The sequence below is a fragment of the Eupeodes corollae genome, chromosome 1 (assembly GCF_945859685.1).
Source record: "Eupeodes corollae chromosome 1, idEupCoro1.1, whole genome shotgun sequence".
NCBI lineage: Eukaryota > Metazoa > Arthropoda > Insecta > Diptera > Syrphidae > Eupeodes > Eupeodes corollae.
This window is the reverse complement of record NC_079147.1, coordinates 225233916-225255577: the sequence shown is the minus strand read 5'-3', so window position 1 is coordinate 225255577 and position 21662 is coordinate 225233916. Positions and strand designations below refer to the sequence as shown.

Genomic DNA, 21662 nt, shown 5'->3' with positions numbered 1-21662 from the left:
TCTTAAGTGCTAAGTAAAGTTTAGCATCAGAACTCAAGTGTTATGGCATTGTGAATAAAAGCACGCACATCCCAGCACCAACAATCAGAATTGTTTGAATATCAAAAATAGAATATTTGAAAATAAATAAAAAGGCCCTAAAAGCATCATCGTCTTCGTCCTTCTTCCATTTATTATTATAGAGGTATTATACACGAAGGTCGAAACCGAAACCGAATGCCATAATAATGTCTATCAGTGTCTACGTCAGGTTCTCCATCATTCAGACTAAATACTTTCGGAAAACGTTTAAGTAATTCAATACTTTGAGCACAGTTATCTATGCATTAGTAAAGAAGCGACACGAAAACTCTTCAATTTTCATAGCAAAAAGTTCAAGTACTCAAAAAGTTCAAGTATTTGATAAATGAGTTTGGGTTTTTTTTTTAAATATTAAACATCCCGCACGTCTAAAGTTCAAGCCAATGATGATGATGATGACGATGATGATGATATTCTAAAGCAAAACATTTTTTGTTTCTTAAAAAAAAAAAAAAAAAAAAACAGATTAATAAAATAATTCGAAGCAGGGAAAAGTTTTGCAAGTGGAAGCAAAACACTCGTCTTTTTATTGGGGGACAAAAGCATTAGACTTTGGTGACATCTTTGATTGTTTAATTTTGAAAAGTTCTTTACTGAGTCGGAGTCCATTGTTGCGTTGTTGTTAGCATTTATTCTATACCTACATAAGTATGAATACTTTTCATTGTCATTATTTTAATAATAAACCCATGAAAAAGTGCGGTAATTTATGTTTTTTAGGAACAGGTGGTTTGGGGAAGTACATAAAATGTATACCTATCTAATTTAATGTTGAAAAAGAAAATGTAAAATGTAAAATGTGTATACCTACCCAAGCACGCTGGGTTTTGAGTTTTACATTTCATTATTCATTGAGTTTGGAATGCTGTGTTTTTCTGTTGGGAGTTTCCAGAAATATGTAAAAGGTATTGAAAGTTTGGTTTAAAATGAAAAGAAAGTTTAAATGGAACAAAAACAAAAAGGTTAGGACTACCCTTGCCACAGACATAAATTGGAGTTATATATTGCTCGTATATTGTATGTATGATATTACACAAAGTTAATTAATTTACTGCATAGATAAATGTGTTCAAATAAGTTTTAATGAATTTGTTCCTTGGTTTGTTTTATAGAATTAAACAAACTTAATTTCCTTACATTAGTCTAAAGCTATGTTATATTAGTACCTAGTCCAGCTAGGTACTACGTAGACCTTACAAAATACTATTACCCCTGCATTTCTTCAAATCCCTAGGACCAGAATGATTTTGGTAATAAATTAGCATTTGAAATATTATTTTTCTATTAGTTTGATATAGAAATCAATTGGTACCAATTCAAGTACTAACCAAACCAGTTCCTTGTTTGTTTTTTAAAGGAGTTGCCTAGAAATACGGTCCTAATAAGTATTCGGCTTCAAATTGATAGCACGAGACCCTCTTCCTCTCGAGCGAAGAAATGAATTGATACCGATTTGAGTACTAATTCCAGGACTTCTACCGATCTCAACGTTAGAACTATTTGGGCGTTAAACATTTAGACATTTTAAAATATCAATTTTGTAAAAAAACTGTCAATTCGATTTTTTTCAAAATTTTACCGAATGTTGAAAACAATATTTGTTATAAGATCAAATAAGTTTTAAGCCTCAATTTCAAGTTTTTGAAAAGATATTTGAATAGATATTCAATTTTTACCAACTTTGAGTAATGTTTTTTTTAGATTTTTATTTTTTATAAAAAAACTGTCAATTCGATTTTTCTCAAAATTTTATCAGATTTTAAAAATATTGTTCTCCGTTGCTCAAAATTGTTTTGGAGATGAAATTATATTTTAGTCGTTAAAATTTGAAGGTGACAAATTTTTTTTTTTTCAGTTTTTTAGATTTTTAAAAAAAACCGTTAAATAGATTTTTTTTTTAAATATACTTCTTTGAGATCACGTTACAATTTATTATATAAAATTTAATTCAAGTGTCTAACGTTTTTGGTTCGTAAGATATTTAGGGTTAACCAAAATTTTCACCTTTTTTTTAAACTGCTATGGTAAAAAAACCACCCACGCAATTTTCTTGAGAGCCCTTTCTGCATCATTCTGCCTTATTATCTGTATAACAAAATTTATTTGAAATCTATATCTCTTCTGGTTCTTGAGCTATGGACAACGAAAAAAACGTCGCGAACGTACGGACGTACGGACGTACGAACGTACGTACACACGCACGCACAGACATCTTTCTAAAAATCTTTTATTTCGACTCTATTGACCTTGAAACGTCGAGAAATGTCAAAATTTTCAATTTGACAAATCGGACCCATTACAATAACTTCCTATGGGAAGTTAAAAAACGATCCTCAGTAGTCCAGTTCTTATAAACGGTGATTTTTTAAGAGCTTGAGAACTTTTAAAAAAAAAAAAAAACGCATACAATTTGCAAAATCTCATCGATTCTTTATTTGAAACGTTTGATTGGCCCATGCCATTTACTTTTTGAAGATAATTTCATTTAAATGTTGACCGCGGCTGCGTCTTAGGTGGTCCATTCGGAAAGTCCAATTTTTTGTAACTTTTTCGAGCATTTCGGCCGGAATAGCCCGAATTTCTTCGGAAATGTTGTCTTCCAAAGCTGGAATAGTTGCTGGCTTATTTGTGTAGACTTTAGATTTGACGTAGCCCCACAAAAATAGTCTAAAGGCGTCAAATCGCATGATATTGGTGGCCAACTTACCGGTCCATTCCTTGAGATGAATTGTTCTCCGAAGTTTTCCCTCAAAATGGCCATAGAATCGCGAGCTGTGTGGCATGTAGCGCCATCTTGTTGAAACCACATGTCAACCAAGTTCAGTTCTTCCATTTTTGGCAACAAAAAGTTTGTTAGCATTGAACGATAGCGATCGCCATTCACCGTAACGTTGCGTCCAACAGCATCTTTAAAAAAATACGGTCCAATGATTCCACCAGCGTACAAGCCACACCAAACAGTGCATTTTTCGGGATGCATGGGCAGTTCTTGAACGGCTTCTGGTTGCTCTTCATTCCAAATGCGGCAATTTTGCTTATTTACGTAGCCATTCAACCAGAAATGAGCCTCATCGCTGAACAAAATTTGTCGATAAAAAAGCGGATTTTCTGCCAACTTTTCTAGGGCCCATTCACTGAAAATTCGACGTTGTGGCAGATCGTTCGGCTTCAGTTCTTGCACGAGCTGTATTTTATACGGTTTTACACCAAGATCTTTGCGTAAAATCTTCCATGTGGTCGAATAACACAAACCCAATTGCTGCGAACGGCGACGAATCGACATTTCACGGTCTTCAGCAACACTCTCAGAAACAGACGCAATATTCTCTTCTGTACGCACTGTACGCATTCGTGTGGTTGGTTTAATGTCCAATAAAGTAAACTGAGTGCGAAACTTGGTCACAATCGCATTAATTGTTTGCTCACTTGGTCGATTATGTAGACCATAAATCGGACGTAAAGCGCGAAACACATTTCGAACCGAACACTGATTTTGGTAATAAAATTCAATGATTTGCAAGCGTTGCTCGTTAGTGAGTCTATTTATGATGAAATGTCAAAGCATACTGAGCATCTTTCACTGTGACACCATGTCTGAAATCCCGCGTGATCTGTCAAATACTAATGCATGAAAATCCTAACCTCAAAAAAATCACCCTTTATAATTAAGTTTTTTATCGCTGTTCGTGCAATTTTTTGACCTTTTATTTCCTACTTTGCCTCATTTGTTGTATTTTTTTTCAAGAAGTTTGTACTAATTTATTAACTCCCATAGGAAGTTATTGTAATGGGCCCGATTTGTCAAATTGAAAATTTTGACATTTCTTGACGTTTCAAGGTCCCTAGAGTCGAAATAAAAGATTTTTAGAAAGATGTCTGTGCGTGCGTGTGTACGTTCGTTCGTAAGTCATTACATTCGCGACGTTTTTTTTCGTCGTCCATAGATCAAGAACCAGATGATATATCGATTTAAAATAATTTTTGTTATACAGATAATAAGGCAGAAAGATGCAGAAATGGCTCTCAAGAAAATTGAGTGGGTGTCTTTTTTACCATAGCAGTTTGAAAAAAGGTGAGAATTTTGGTTAACCCTAAAAATCTTACGAACCAAAAACGCTAGAGACTTGAATTAAATTTTATATTATAAATTGTAACGTGATATCAAAGAAGTATATTTTTCAAAAAAAATCCATTAAACGTTTTTTTATAAATCAAAAAAACTGAACAAGTAAATTTCTCACCTCCAAAATTTTACGACTAAAATATGATTTCATCTCTAAAACAATTTTGTGATAGTTTTTTTATAACAAATAAAAATCTAAAAAAACATAACTCAAAATTGGTAAAAATTGAATATCGATTCAAATATCTTTTTAAAAACTTATAATTTAGGCTTCAAACTTATTTTATCTTATAAGAAATATTGTTTTCAACATTCTGAAAAATGTTGAGAAAAATCGAATTGACAGTTTTTTACAAAAAATAAAAACCTAAAACAAATTAATAAAAATTGGTAAAAATTGATTTTCGACTCAAATAGCTTTTCAAAAATTAAAAATATTGGCTTCAAACTTATTTTATTTCACAGAAAGTATTGTTTTCGATATTCAGTAGTTTTTATTATATCTTTCAAATTAATTTTATTCATCCAATTTGTAAAAAATTAAGAAATGCTACTTAAATTGGTAAAATTTGTTTTCGACTAAAAATCTATCAAACAAAACTAGATTTTCAAACTAAACTATTTCTTGATATGAAAAATATTGTTGGTAATTTCGAAATTTTTAAGAATAATTCAACTAACAACTTTTTTCACCCAACACAAAAACCTACAAACTTATAAGCAAGACAAATTGACAGTCGGGATGGGAAGTTATCAGTGTGGGTCGCATCCCGGCCTCTTTTTTAGAATTTGTCTGCTGACACCAGCTCCAATCTACAAGTAAGCTGAGTGTCAACGATAGTAATAATCGGCTTCCGAAAATTGAGTCGGGGAAAAATCCCATACAATTCTGCATACCAGATTTTCTTCTATTTTCCTACGAATAAAAATCAGAACTGGCGAACTTTTTTCATATTCCAAGTTTCTGCATTTAGATTTTTTTAGCGTTCTTCACATTTATAGAAGAACCAACAAAACAGAAAATATTGTTTTTAGAAAAAAGCTCTTTAATATGGCGTATTTAGAAAAATGTTAGAATCTTAAAATGCTTTCATATGATGGGAATCTTCCAAATTAAATAATTATACCCCATCTTGCTGGATAAAAGTGTTTGAAAATAATTTAAAAATAGATGTTGTTACTTAAAACCTTGAAATATGGTTTTCAAAAATTGGTCTTTATATTAAGTGTGTACACATCTTCAGCAATATTAGAACTGTTCCACTTTTTTCTTCGAACAATAAGCTATGTACTTCGTTTCGATCAACATTAAGCGTTACTGAGTCATCTTAACCAATTTTAAACTTCCCATAGGAAGTTATTTTAACCAGTCCAATTTGTCGAATAGAATGTTTTGATATTTCTCGATCTTTCAAGGTCCCTAGAGTCGACCTTAAAGATTTTAAAAGAGATGTCATGATATGCAAACATTTAAAAATGTTTAGGAATACGTTTACTACCAAAACGTAGGAGGAGTAAAATTGTTTAGTCCCATTTAATGTTTCGACTGATATTGAGATTTCAGTTATTGATTTATACAGTGAGTTTAATTTTACAGTTTGTTTAAATTTCGCGGGTACTGCCTCTTGCGAGGATTGACTAATCCTTCAATTGTAATTCTTGTCAAGAAAAAGTGCTTTCTCATTTGCCGTTTGGATTCGGCCTAAAATTGTAGGTCCCTTCCATTTCTGACAACAGTACTCGCACACAGGAATGGTTGAGAGTTGTAAGTCACTAGGCCCTGGTTCACAACGGACTGTTGCGCCACCCAATTTATTTATTTATTTTATTAACCGTACGCAATTAAATTATATTCAAAATATGATAAATCGCATTCTTGATTTAGTTTTTGTTAATAGACAACTTGAAGTAAATTTAGATAGAATCAATTTTCCAGTTGTTAATAACACCACGTATCATGTCTATCTATTAATTGCAAGTTATTGGCATGTATCTCAAACTGTCATGACATTATTGAGTTCTATGATCTTAAACGCGGAAATTTTGGTGCAATGAATATATTTCTTGGTTCCATTGATTGGGAGACTATCTTTTTAGATAAAGATTTAACTCAAGTGTTTGACATATTCAAATTGTATTTAAAACAAGCCTCTGACAGTTATATTCCAAGAAAAATTGTTAAAAAAAAACTCCAACCCTTCTTGGTTTAACAAAATGTTATCAAATCTTAAAAAAAGAAAAAAAAGGAATTATAAAAAGGATAGAATTATTTTGGTTTATCTTCATAAGTATTTAACTTCACAAAAAGAGTTTCATGTGCTTAAAAAGTTTTTATATAATAACTTCATTTAAAATGCTGAATCACAAAACAAGGTTGACGTAAACATTTTTGGAAATTTATTAACACAAAGAAAAAATCAACTGGATTGCCAAATTGCATGGAGTTTTGCGACAGCATTTCCAGTGATTCCTCAACCTTATGCAATATTTTTGATGATTATTTTGAGTCGGTATATCCTCTTACATCACCTAATGTACTTCCACAGTTTTCACCACCCAAATTTGTCGATGTTGTTGTCGAGCATCAATTTAAGCAAAATGGAAGTATCTGAAGCTTTAAGAGGTATTAATGAAAATAAAAGTGCTGGACCGGATAATATTTCTTCTAAGATCATAAAAAAATGTGCTACATCTCTCACGATACCCCTTTGCTTTATTTTTAATATTTCCCTACGAGCTGGTTAATTCATAGATGAATGGAAAACATCTTTCATCTCTCCAATTTTCAAAGCAGGATCGAGACAAAAAGTATGTAACTATAGACCGATTTGTAAGCTATCTGTAATTCCAAAAATATTTGAAATATTTGTTTGTGATGAACTTTATCTTTTTACCCAAAATGTAATTGCTGAACAAAGCACGGTTTCGTGTCAGGCAGGTCAACAGCTTCCAATCTTACTGTTTTTTGTAATTTCGTAGTAAAAGGTTTTGATAAAGGTTTTCAGACAGACATACATAGTTTTCACAGATTTTGCTAAGGCCTTTGAAAGGGTAAATCATGAAATTCTTGGTCATAAACTTTCTTTGCTGGGATTCCATTTTTTAAAATGGATAAGCTCTTATTTGAGCAACCGGACCCATTTCGTGAAAATAAATAAATTCAAGTCTAAATCTAAACATCAGGTGTTCCACAAGGGAGTCATTGGACCCTTGTTTTTTTATACTTTTTATAAATGATATTCCTGATACTTTTATATTTTCTAATTATTTATTGTATGCTGATGATGTTAAAATTTTTGAAACCATTAAATCTATTGATGATTGTCTATTATTACAAGAGGATCGAAATGAATTGGCATTGTGGTGTAATAGAAATTTACTCTTTCTAAATGTCTCTAAGTGTCAAAGTTTTACGTGTTTTAGGAGAAAATCATAAATTTTGTTTGATTACTCAATTAATGACATTGTTTTGGAAAAAGTTATTCAAAAAAAAACTTAGGAGTCATATTATATTATAAACTTTAAATTTCAACATTGATTTTGTTTGTAAATAAAGCTTATAAGATGCTCGGACTTGTACAAAGAAACATAAAAGAATTTACTGATCCTTACGCGCTCAAATGCCTTTACTTAGCCTTTTTTAGATCAAATCTTGAGTATTGTAATGTTGTTTGGAATCCGTACTATAACACTCATTCCTTAAGAATAGAAAGAATGCAGAAATCCTTCACTAGGTATGCTTTTAATAAGCTTAATTTGTGTATTGATAGACCTCCATATCCTGTAAGGTGTCAGCACTTTGGTATGTAAGCCATTGAGTTAAGAAGGAGATATTTTTCAGTAATGATGGTAAAAGATATCTTAACTAACCACAACTCAACTCTGTTCAAGAGATAGTTTTAAAAGGTATGTCATGCTTGTTTTGCTATCTAATCAACACATAGTTACTTAATTTCATATATATTTATTTACCAACGCCGATTAAACATATAATTATAAAGTATTTAATGTTATTTTATTAAGAATTAATTACAATTTACGAAATCAATTGAAATACTAATAGAAAATGTAAGTTATTAATAGAAAATGTAAGTTCAATGCGCAGAAGGATGTTCTTAGGTCGAGCTGTAGATGAGAAGTGAGTAATGTCCCATTCCAGTTATGAACACTTCCTTATTCAATTGGGGAACGGATGGAATTGGAATTGGCTTGAAGCGGGGATGTTATAGACTCGGCCATCCTATCATTTTCGTCGTCCTCGTCGAAATCTGCGTCAAGTTGAATTAAAACTTCTGTTTATTGCCGGCTTAGAATACATTGGTGTCATAACGTGGCTTGAAATTGGTTTTGACCGGGAACTTTTCCTTATGTTTTCACACAACTTGATTTTGTCAACAAGATCTGGAATATCTTTGAAGCTACTTGCTGCAAGATTTGCACTCATCTCGCGATCGTTTAATCCAGTTAAAATATATTGGGTTATAGATTTTTCTGTGAGGTTTATTCTTTTACCTAGCATATTTACTTCGAAACAATAACTTTCGATATTTTCATCTGGACGTCGAACTCTTTTAATAAGTTCTTGATGAATCTCTAGCTCATTATATCGATTTGGGAAATTAAGTTTTAATCCACTTGCCAATTGTTCCCAAGATATTGTCGACTCTTGCAATGTATCCCACCAGAACTTTGCAGGTCCGATCAATTTGGAAGCAGCAGCCATAAGGAGAAGTTTTTCTTCCCATTCGTATACTTTCCTTAAATTTTCAACGCGAGTAACCCATGCTTCGGCTGACATCGATGTTATGTCGCTGGGTGAAAACGAAGGAATTGTATCTGCAATTTCTCGAATGCTGCACTGGATTTTATGTACACGCTGCTCGGATGCAGGTACGCTTGATTTTGAAAACAACATTAATTTTTCTCGCAGTAATCTATCCTGAGCCAAAAATTGTCGCTCTTTTGCAATGATGTCTTTTTCACGACGAATCATGTCCCATTCTCTGGCACGAAGCGCATCATCATCTATGAAACTGTTGGAAGAGCATTCTGTTGATGCAGTTTCCTGCGAAATATTTGTTGATTTAGGTTGCGCGTTATCATACTCGAGTATACGTTGAAGCAATTGTCGCTTTGTACCATTATGAGGTAAGTTTCGTTTTATTAATTCGTCTTTTAGTTCTTTGATCGATTTTTTATTCATTGTGAGCATATTTTGATTTAAAAATTATGTTCTTCTTTTCAAATACCTGTAAACAGAAGAAAACTGGGTACGTACATAAATAGAACAATTTTTAAGCTAAACTTCATTGGACGCATGCTCAAACAACCTGGAACATTCTGTTGCTTCTTCGCATGTTCCAAATCTATTCCATTGCAAAGCAAACATTTTTTTTTTTTAATTTCATTTTTTTTTTCAAATACGTTTCTAGAACAAAAGTCAACCATTTTCCGTTCTCTTCATTTCCAAAGAAGTTTCAGGAACAAAATGTCCACTCAGACATTTTGTTTCAGTGCAAACAACTTTTTTTTTTTTTTTGTTCTCTTTTTTTTTTTAATTAAATATATCGCTCTTCCTGTATCGCTCAATGGAAAGAGAGGTTTTATAAACTAAAACATCCCAGCTCAAAGGAGTCCAAAGAGGCAACAACAACAACGTGAACGACGTTATAAGTGACATAGCAACAAGTCAAATTTTGAGCCCAAAATACGACCAACAAAATAAGCGACCGAATAATACAACACGTCTGAACATGCATCCAATAAACGAAAATTATTCGCAATATGTCGGAAAGCGACTGAGAATGAATCATATTTTGTAGACCAAAATATAATTGCATCTTCCTTTTTGTAACTAATTTAAACTTCTTACCAACCGTAAGTCTTCAATTTACGAAACACAGGTTCTGATTATCCCACTTCTGATTTTATAAAGAATTTAATGTTATTTTATTAAGAATTAATTACAATTTACGAAATCAATTGAAATACTAATAGAAAATGTAAGTTATTAATAGAAAATGTAAGTTCAATGCGCAGAAGGATGTTCTTAGGTCGAGCTGTAGATGAGATTCCAGTTATGAACACTTCCTTATTCAATTGGGGAACGGATGGAATTGGAATTGGCTTGAAGCGGGGATGTTATATAATACAATAAGTTAGTTATTTATTTCAAGCAAAATTTTCTCTAGAAATTATTTATATGAAAAGACAACGTTTGTTGGGTCAGCTAGTTTTTTATATAAGTAGTAATCTATAAGAGATTGTTAAACTCTGCTTGATGAAATAAAAAAATACAAACAAAATTATTCAACTGAAAACTTTTTTAACAAAACACGAAAACCTACAAATCTTTAAAGACGAGATTAAAAGTTATCAGTGTAGATCTCATCCCAGTCTCTTTTTTTTTAATTTAAAATAGATTTGGACGAATTATTTTTATGTAAATATCTTAGAGCCTCTTTTGACCTCTTAAGAAGACGTATTCCTCCAAATTTAATAAGAATGTTTATTGTTACTGGTGAATCCATTCAACTTAAATAATGTTGGAGCTTATAAGCCGTGCTTAAACTGTAACCTTCCAGCAACTTGAGAGAATTTTTAATTTCCCTAACTGTCGGGGTTGTTTAGTGTGTTCTTGGTAAAAGCTCAAATAGTTCCTTAAGACAAAGGAAATTCTTAATAACCTCTTGAATGAAACATAAAGTAAATCATTCTTCTGAGAATGGATTTTACTCCGATACTTGTAAAATATTTAACACAATAATCTTCGTTTCTGGAAAAGCACAGCGATGAAAGGAATATTTAACTATACGCTTATACTGTTATTCATTAAAGAGCTATCTTTCGAATATAAAGATTATTTTATTAAGGGGTGATATATTCGCTTGAATGCTTTTCATTTGTAAAAATTCACTCGAAAAATAAACATCGTGTGAGTCATTGAACTACGATAGAGAAGGGTTTCACTTGATTTAATTTTGAAGCATAAATGATTCCATTTATTCTTATATTTTTGGATCGAATCTAGAAACTCTGAGCTGTAGCCCCTCTATTATGAGGCCCATCACCTCTTGGCACTCTCCAATTTATATAAAGTATTCGTGTTGATATTGATAAACCTCCCTCCCGGTACACAATATTGCAAAAACTTCAATCTTCATATTTGATAGACTATACCTATAAAAAATGTAAGTAGAACCAAAATGTTCGTATTTGTATGTACCTTTAACTTGATCCGAAGTATTGTGCTATTAAATTACATCGATTTTATCAGCTCAGGAACATGAAGATGAAGAATGCCTCAAGCATCTTGAACCAGTGTAATAAATATCAAAAAATATTGTTTTATTCGAATAATATTGGCTATTGTTTTTTCTTGTGGTTGTAATAAATATTGTGTTTTGCGAAATTTGTATATATTCGGTAATAAAGTTTACCTATGAGCCATTTTCGAATAAAGAACAAAGAACCTTCATCATTTAAAAGGATGGAAACTAGTTTATATGAGCTGAAAAAACATAAACATGGAGACATGCAGATTGCTGAACGGATATGCTGTCATTAAATAAAGGATATAGAAAACTTTTTTTGTTCTTAGTTCTGAAGGAATTTATTCAGTTCCTTTTTATCATTTTTTATTGCTGGTTAATGTTGGTAGATGTCCTGTCCATGGCGGCGCGGCGTAGTCGTTTAGTGCTTTTTTTCCACGGTTTATCTTGCAAATCCAATTCACTTATTAGTATTCTGCTAAGCATTGGAAGTAAATCTGTATTGAAGTCGGTAACGTCGGTAATACTACTCAGTATTCTGTAAACGCATTTATTCTAAACAATTGTTATGCGGATATAAAATGTTGCTGATTTTTTAAATGAAATGTACATAAAAACAAATATTGTATGCTTAGTTCAAAATATTTGTTTGAAATAAACATTTTTAGTGATAGGTAACACGACAACAAAAAACAAATTTACTGAAATAATTTTTTGGAATTAAATTAAACCACCTGAGTCCACTATAATGAAGGAGGTGATTTAGTAGAAAAAGGTAGATTTTGAAACAACTTAATTGCAAATCTATTCTCCTAAAAGCAAAGTTTACAGATTTTGGCGAGAAAAAATGAAGAAAAACTATCCCATGACAAACTAGAACTTTGAGAAAAAAAGTACATACAATTTCAGAAGGAAAAGTGGGAGTTATTGCATTCATTGATTTTTTTGGAAATCTGTGTCAATATCCAATACATAACAAAATGCTTGTTTATTTAACAGAACATTTTTGCAAAAACTACTAAACTAAACTTCAAACCAATTTGGAATATTTGGTTTGAAAATAAATAAACGTATGTACGTTTTATCAGTTCCTTTTTATTGTTGATTTTTTAACAATTCTTCTCTGCTGCTGTCATTTAGAAATTAAGTTCAATATTGTCTGTTTCCAAATTTAGTTTACATATTTACGGGGTGGTTAAACTTGAAATTTCTATAACACTGAAACAATTTATCTTAGATTTTCTCAGGAACAGCTGTTTCAAGTGGATGTCGAGTGGGAATGCTGCCTCTTGCACACTACAGGATTTGGGGCAGGTTCGAGGTTGAGTGTATGTAAAGGTTTGCGTTTATCATACTGTTGAAAGTTAAACAAAACCAATATGACTTTTTTCACTTTGTTTAAATGTAATAAGACCAACTATTGAAAACTACACATAACAAAAGTAAAATAAGGCCAATTTTTCAAATTTAGCCTTATTTCGCTTGTACTTGTGGAGTGACGGTTGTTAGTGCGTAGGACTGTGTCACGCCAGAGGTCTTGGGTCCAATTCCTGCCCATGCCACGGGTACTGGCTCTTGCGAGTAATTCTTGTTATGAAAAGCTGAATGTTGACAACAATATTTTTTAAAAGATTAAAGTAGTTTAAAGCCAAAGCTCAAAGCTTTTAAAAGAAATTTGAGTGGAAAATCAATTTTTACCAACTTTTATTAGTTTTCTTGTTTAGGTTTTTATTTTTTGTAAGAAAAACTGTCAATTCGATTTTTCTCAAAATCTTACCAGATGTTAAAAACGTTATTTTTCGTTGCACAAAATTGTTTTGGAGATAAAATCATTTTGTATTCCAGATTACATAAAGAAGCTAAACGAAGCTATACCTCAGTACGTTGTCCGTGAAGATCACATTAATTCAAGATGTGTGACAATAAAAAAGTGTGTGTACGAAGCCAATGGACGATCTAACAAAAAGGTTATATAAAATTCGAAAAGAAGAAACCTTGGTATGATTTACAGTGTCACATTGCTAGAAAAGAATCCTTGAAAGCACTGAGAGTATTTAAGAAATATATCCTGAAAGCTAGTAGAAACAATTATGCCGCAGCAATAAAAAAAATATAAGGCCCTCGTAAGTCCAAACAGTATGAATATTTACAAAACATCTCTCGACAACTTGCATCTGTGAATTCGGCAAAAGAATGATGGAGAATCGCAAAAGAAATACGTGGAAATTCAACGAACATTATAATACAAATCACGAGTTCATTGAACATTTCAATGGCGCACTGAATCCAGTTTCGTCACGTATTACGTTACCTATAACAGTTTTCGAAACCATTCATATTCCAATGCTTGATAGTCAAATAGATCTATCTGAAGTGTCCCCAGCAATAAAAACAACAAAAGAAAACAAAGCACCCGGTATAGATGGTATTCCGAATGAGTTCTACAAAAACGAAAGCATTTCACTCTACTAAGAGATATTCAGTATCTTTGAAATAGGAAATATACCTTCTTCCTTCAGAAAGTCAATAATTGTCCCTGTATACAAAAAGGGTGATGTATCGCTTCCAACTATCGCGGGCTCTTCTTTCTGGACACGCTTTACAAAATATTTACAGCAATTCTGCTTAGGAGGCTCACTTTCTGGATTGAAGAGAACAATATACTCGACGAATACCAGGCTGCATACAGAAAACAATATAAAGAGTGATTTTTTTGAGGTTAGGATTTTCATGCATTAGTATTTGACAGATCACGCGGGATTGCAGACATGGTGTCAAAGAGAAAGATGCTCAGTATGCTTTAACATTTCATCATGAATAGACTTACTAACGAGCAACGCTTGCAAATCATTGAATTTTATTACCAAAATCAGTGTTCGGCTCGAAATGTGTTTCGCGCTTTACGTCCGATTTATGGTCTACATAATCGACCAATTGAGCAAACAATTAATGCGATTGTGACCAAGTTTCGCACTCAGTTTACTTTATTGGACATTAAACCAACCGCACGAATGCGTACAGAAGAGAATATTGCGTCTGTTTCTGAGAGTGTTGCTGAAGACCGTGAAATGTCGATTCGTCCCCGTTCGCAGCAATTGGGTATGTGTTATTCGACCACATGGAAGATTTTACGCAAAGATCTTGGTGTAAAATCGTATAAAATACAGCTCGTGCAAGAACTGAAGCCGAACGATCTGCCACAACGTCCAATTTTCAGTGAATGGGCCCTAGAAAAGTTGGCAGAAAATCCGCTTTTTTATCGACAAATTTTGTTCAGCGATGAGGCTCATTTCTGGTTGAATGGCTACGTAAATAAGCAAAATTGCCGCATTTGGAGTGAAGAGCAACCAGAAGCCGTTCAAGAACTGCCCATGCATCCCGAAAAATGCACTGTTTGATGTGGTTTGTACGCTGGTGGAATCATTGGACCGTATTTTTTCAAAGATGCTGTTGGACGCAACGTTACGGTGAATGGCGATCGCTATCGTTCAATGCTAACAAACTTTTTGTTGCCAAAAATGGAAGAACTGAACTTGGTTGACATGTGGTTTCAACAAGATGGCGCTACATGCCACACAGCTCGCGATTCTATGGCCATTTTGAGGGAAAACTTCGGAGAACAATCCATCTCAAGGAATGGACCGGTAAGTTGGCCACCAAGATCATGCGATTTGACGCCTTTAGACTATTTTTTGTGGGGCTACGTCAAGTCTAAAGTCTACACAAATAAGCCAGCAACTATTCCAGCTTTGGAAGACAACATTTCCGAAGAAATTCGGGCTATTCCGGCCGAAATGCTCGAAAAAGTTACCCAAAATTGGACTTTCCGAATGGACCACCTAAGACGCAGCCGCGGTCAACATTTAAATGAAATTATCTTCAAAAAGTAAATGTCATGGACCAATCTAACGTTTCAAATAAAGAATCGATGAGATTTTGCATATTTTATGCGTTTTTTTTTAAAGTTCTCAAGCTCTTAAAAAATCACCGTTTAGTACAGTTGATCAAGTCTAGATTGTAGATTTGTCATAATACGCCTCACTATGCAATACACTTCGCTTTCCTAAGTACATTAAAGATACATCTGTCATACATACGTAGAGTTATGTTAACGCCACGTAGCCGCTTACCGCGTATCCTCTCTGAAGCAGTCATCGAGAAAAATATTTATTGGGCCCAGGAATGGTCAGGCCTTTTCCAAAGATGGAGATTGATTTCAGTCCCGAATCTCCAGTTTCAGAATGGAATCAAATGCACAAATTGCTGCTGACAAAGCTAGTAGAAAAGCACCGGGGCGATTTTACCAGCAATGCAATGCAGTCACAGTTTCAATACGAATATTGCAATCTTTTGTATGCGGAAGTCCCGAATTACTTTGAAGATAATAATGTCCGTGACATAATCAGCTTAATCTTCAAAGCAAGCTGAGGTCTTTTAAACTTAAATGCTAAAGCTTTTCGCAACGACTCTGTTGGCCTATGCACTCTATGTAATCAGGATGCGACAGAAAATACTTACTTCATTGGTGTGTGCCCCATATTAAGAGGATACCGACAAAAATATCTTGGAATTGTAACTTTAGATCGGCCACATTCCTAAACATTTTAAATGAATCCTGCTACCCAAAACTCTACAATTTTTTAAAAGACTCGCTTAACTATCGTAGTTTAATAATAAACGAATTTTGTTAAACTTCCTAAGCTTTGCTTTAATTTAATTAAATAATTTTTTTTTGAACCTTACAGACGACTTAAAAACAAGTTATTGTCATACTTAATTTTGAATACCAGTCTAATAATGTTTTTGTTAATTTTTTTAATGGAAATAAAATTACATTATCGATCTATCTATCATTTTGTATTCGTAACATTTTCGAGGTGACAATTTTTTTTTTCAGTTTTTTTGATTTATAAAAAAAAACCTTGATTGGATTTTTTTTCAAACAATATACTTGTAGGTATCACGTTGTATAAAATTGTATAAAATTTAAATCAAGTCCCTAGCTTTTTAAGTTCGTAAGATATTTAGGGTTAACCAAAATTTTTACCTTTTTTATTAAACTACTTTGGTAAAGTTCTGCAAGAAACCTAAATAGAAGAGGTAACTGAGCTATTTATGGAACTAAACAAAAGTTACAAAAATAAAAACAAATATGGCAATGAGTAAAACAAATAGATATAATACCCCAGGTGGCAATCCAGATAAACTGGTAAATCCACTCTCTTCGGAGATCGGTCCTATGGATTCTGGGGAGGACCAATTATTGCTTCTAGGAAATAGACGGAGTTCAAAAACACTAAGAACTCCACCAAAAATATCACCAAGGGTTACTCCATCGAAACCCCCAACGCAAAATCAAATGACATAGAAGTCATTAACGAAAAAGGAACCATCCATGAAAAGATCGAAACAAAAGATCAGCAGTGTTTCACAAAAAACAACGAGATCCACCAAGTTGAATCCGAAAATTATTTCGATAAATGGCAAATAGAAATCTTAGCCAGAAAACAACTTGAAGCCCTTGTTGAAAGTCTTCAGCAACAAGTGAAGAGACTCGAAGAAAAAGTCAGCTTGCTCGATAAAAAGTCCGTGAAAGACAATATATCAAGTCAAAAGTCACCAGTAGTGAAAAGCCCACAAAAAACTGCTAATGAGTTTCATACTGATGAGGAAGAGCTCCTCCTTGAAACTGAAGGAAACCGAAATAAACGTAAGTCAAAGAAACGAAAAGCAGAGAGTAGCCCAGAGGCTGTTATAAAATGTCAGCAAACAGGTTCAAAATCAGATACTGCTACAAAAATGAGAGCATCCAATAAAGAAATAAGAGATTTACCCCAAAATAAGTCTCACGTTAAAGGTACCAGGCAAACTGCCCCACCCCCAATTATGATCTCCGGATTGGCAATGTTTGGCGAGCTAAAGAGCATAGTAGAAAAATGCACGAATAAGGCATGTAAATATACATCATACAATAAAGACAATTGGAAAGTCATTGTTGAAGACGCCGATGCGTATAGATCTGTCACTGAAGAATTGAACAAAAAGAAAATTCAGTGGCACTCGTACGAAAATAAAGCTATAAGATCGATAAAAGTAGTAGCAAGAGGCCTTCACTCTTCATGTGTTGCCAAAGAAATTGTCGAAGACCTTATACAAAAAGGCTTTCAAGCTCTCGATGCCAATAATCTTATTAAAAATGAGATAGTAAAAGACTCCACTGGGGTATCAACGACAAAAAAGAGATCTCTACCTTTATTTATGCTCACGTTTGAAAATAAAGAAAGTCTCGATAAGATTTACAGTATTAAATCAATTATGGGCATAGTTGTCAAAATTGAACCACTGCGAAAGTCGAAAAGTGTTCCACAATGTAAGCGCTGTCAAGCCTTTGGGCATACACAAAAATACTGCAATCGCGAGTTCGCTTGTGTTAAATGTGAAGGCAGACATGCAACCAAAAACTGTCCCATGGGCAGAGAACAGAAAGCGAAATGTGTTAATTGTCAAGGCAATCATCCTGCAAGTTACAGAGGATGTCCAGTAGCAAAAAAGTTCCAAGACACAAAAAGAAAAAACAAAACTGGGAACAAGTTTAGAAACTCAACCAACACAAAACCAGTAGTTGAAAGCAAAAAAGTAACGGTCGATAACATTACTAAAAATCAACCGGGAAAAGCAATTGCACTAAGCAAAAGTGATGAAAATAAATCCTATTCCCAGATTGTAAAAAATGTGCGGAAGAATGAGGAAACTTCTATAAAAGAAATGCTGGAACTCATCCTGAAAAGGATTGACCAACAAGATTTAAACATAAAACAGCTAAGCGAAGAAGTCGCTCTTAAAAAACAATGATGGACAAAACACTCAAAATCGCAACATGGAATGCAAACGGTCTCTTACAGCATGTATCAGAACTAAACATCTTTTTAGACATAGAGCATATAGACATTTGTTTGGTGTCCGAAACCCACCTCGCTATTGAACAAAATCTTGATAATAAATTACCAAACTATACATGTTATCACGCTCCGCACCCAGCTGACAAAGCTAGGGGAGGATCAGCAATACTTATAAAAAAGTGCTTAACACACTTTGAAGAACCAAAGTTTACTAAAGAAAACATGCAAGTAACAACAATTAGTATTGGTATAAAAAAGAAAGAATTCAAAATAGCAGCTATATACTGCCCTCCGAGGCGCTCTCCAACTGAAGAAGACTATGCAGAACTCCTACATTTGTTAGGACATAACTTCCTTGTTGGTGGCGACTTCAATGCTAAACACACCCAATGGGGATCTAGGCTCATAACAACAAAAGGTAAACGGCTATACCAAGCAGGCCGAAAATACAACTGCGAATTTTATTCTTCTGGTTCGCCAACATATTGGCCATCTGATACTAACAAAATACCAGACCTTATAGACTTTTTCGTAGTTAAAGGTATTAAATGAAATCATATAAGTGTCGAAGGTAATTATGATTTATCATCAGATCATACTCCAGTAATTTTATCACTGAGCGAAACAGAAATAATAGAAAAAAGTAATCCCAAGCTCGTGAATAACAGAACAAACTGGAACAAATTCAGAGACAAACTTGAAAATTTTATAAACCTAAGATCCCCTATGCAAACAATTGAACAAATTGATCATGAAGTAGAACAATTTATTGCTGATGTGCAGCAGGCTGCAGAAGAAAGTACTCAAACTATTTCGAATGCGAGAGAAAAAGAAATAAAATATCCTATCGAAATAAAGGAGTTGATATTGGAAAAAAAGAAGAGCTAGAAGAAAATGGCAATCCACGAGATTCCCAGATGATAAGGTAGTTTTTAACCGTCTTAACAACGAATTAAAAAAAAGAATCTGTGAGTTTAAAAATGATTCACTAAGTAGATTCCTGAAAAGTCTGACGACGGATGCTTCTACAGAATACTCCTTATGGAAAGCAACTAAGCGCCTAAAAAGACCTCAGACACAAAACCCGCCGATAAAATCTCAAGATGGTAAATGGATCGGAAACCCGAAACAAAAGGCTGATCTCTTTGCTGAACATCTCGCGAATGTTTTCAAGCCATTCCCAGCAAGCACAGCTACAGATCCCTTACAGTTTGTTGACAGAAACGACGAATGTGAAATACCTTTTGTCACGCTCAAAGAAGTAAGAAGCATGTGTCAACATAAGCTGTCAAACAAAAAATCACCAGGGTACGATCTTATAACTGCTCAGGTTCTGAAAGAAATGCCTCTTATAGCCTTCAAGAAACTCCAATTTATAATAAACGCATGCCTTAAACTAAGATATGTGCCACATCATTGGAAAATTGCGGAAGTCATTGTTATACCTAAACAAGGTAAGCCACCAACAGAAGTTACATCTTACAGACCAATATCGCTTATACCAATCATGGCAAAAGTTTTTGAAAAACTGCTACTTAAAAGGCTTAACAAAATAATTGAAGAAAGAAGACTAATTCCGAGCCATCAGTTTGGATTTAGAAATAAACATTCCACGATAGACCAAGTGCATCGAATTACGGATGTTGTGGAAAAGGCACTTGAAGAAAAACAAGTATGCTCGTCTGTATTCTTAGATGTTGCTCAAGCTTTTGACAAGGTTTGGCACTTGGGACTTGAGTACAAACTGCATAGGGACTTCCCCAGGCAGTACTACGAAATACTGAAATCCTACATTACGAACCGACTCTTTAGAGTACGGTACGACCAAAATTACTCGGAACTTAAGAAAATTGAAGCCGGTGTACCACAAGGAAGTGTCCTAGGACCAACCCTGTATCTGTTATATACAAGGGATATTCCAGTGGACATCAACGCTATCATGGCCACCTTTGCTGATGATACTGCAATATTGGTGCCAGATAAATCCGTTACGAAGGCTACACAAAAATTGCAAAATGCAGTCGATAAAGTTAGTTATTGGACGCACAAATGGCGTATCAAATTAAACGAAACAAAATCGACGCATATAAACTTTACAAACAAAAACATAAACAATGTTCCAATTTTTATAAACAGTACAGAAGTACCTTACTCCAATACCGCCAAATACCTTGGAATGAATTTGGATGCAAAGCTTAAATGGAAAGAACACATCAAAAAGAAAAGAGAAGAACTAAACTTGAAGTACAGAAAAATGTACTGGTTAATAGGAAAGAACTCTGACCTATCTATCCAGAACAAACTAATGTTATATAAGCAAGTATTGAAACCCGTTTGGACATATGGCATCCAACTATGGGGCTGTACAAAGAAAACAAATGCTGAACCCATCCAAAAATTCCAAAGCAAGGTCCTTCGTGGAATAATAAATGCCCCTTGGTATATAAGAAATAGCGATCTACATCGTGACCTTCAAATTGAAATGGTTACAGAAGTGGTTAAGAAACACGCTGTATCACACAATAAGCGGCTGCAAAGTCATACTAACTCTGAAATGGAGACCGTATTAAATGTACGAGACAATGTTCGGAGATTAAGAAGAACCAAGCCTCATGAGCTGATGGGCTAAAAGCTACGGGAAAGTGTTATAACCTTAAACTTCCCCCAATGCGATTTTAAAAATTAAGAAATAAAAATCATTTGTCGATCTTTCATAGATTGGTCCTGATTCACCGGTGGTTTTAGTGCGGTAAGAGTCCCACACTACTCGGTACCGATTCTTACCGAGTGTCTTTTGAAGATTTCCATCGGATATAAAAAAAAAAAAAAAAAAAAAAAAAACTTTGGTAAAAAATCACCCACGTAATTTTCTTGAGAGGCCTTTCTGCATTTTTCTGCATTATTATCTGTATAACAAAATTTATTTGAAGTCGATATCTCTTCTGCTTCTTGAGCAATGGACGACGAAAAAAACGTCGCGAATGTATGAACGTACGAACGAACGTACATACGCACGCAAACATTTTTCTAAAAATCTTTTATTTCGACTCTAGGGACCTTGAAACGTCGAGAAATGTCAATGTTTTCAATTCGACAAATCGGACCCATTACAATAACTTCCTATGGGAATTTAATAAGAATGACATAAAGCACTCTGCCAAATCAGCTAATTCAATATAAATTGTCAAAAACATCCTTTTTTTGTACCTATGTAGTACCAATCTTAAATTTTCTACGGAATAGGTATGCTGTTTTTCGCTACTGATCCTGATACTCTTTTGTACTTTT

The 21662-nt window shown here is 33.7% G+C and overlaps 2 protein-coding genes across 2 annotated transcripts in view; both read right to left on the bottom strand.

Moving 5' to 3' along the window:
* LOC129941365 (TWiK family of potassium channels protein 7) overlaps positions 1 to 21662 on the bottom strand; it is a 192113-nt gene that overhangs the window by 82355 nt on the left and 88096 nt on the right. The gene's annotated exons all lie outside the window — the stretch shown is intronic.
* Positions 8223 to 10262, bottom strand: LOC129941366 (uncharacterized). Its single transcript, XM_056049981.1, has 2 exons — positions 10077 to 10262; positions 8223 to 9453 (listed from the first exon to the last, which is right to left on the bottom strand). Exon 2 carries the CDS (start codon positions 9414 to 9416, stop codon positions 8478 to 8480), a length of 939 nt encoding a protein of 312 aa, XP_055905956.1. The 5' UTR covers positions 9417 to 9453; positions 10077 to 10262; the 3' UTR covers positions 8223 to 8477.

Excerpts from the sequence above, each read along its gene's own strand:
- LOC129941366 (XM_056049981.1), bottom strand. The coding sequence starts at position 9,416 with ATGCTCACAATGAATAAAAAATCGATCAAAGAACTAAAAGACGAATTA.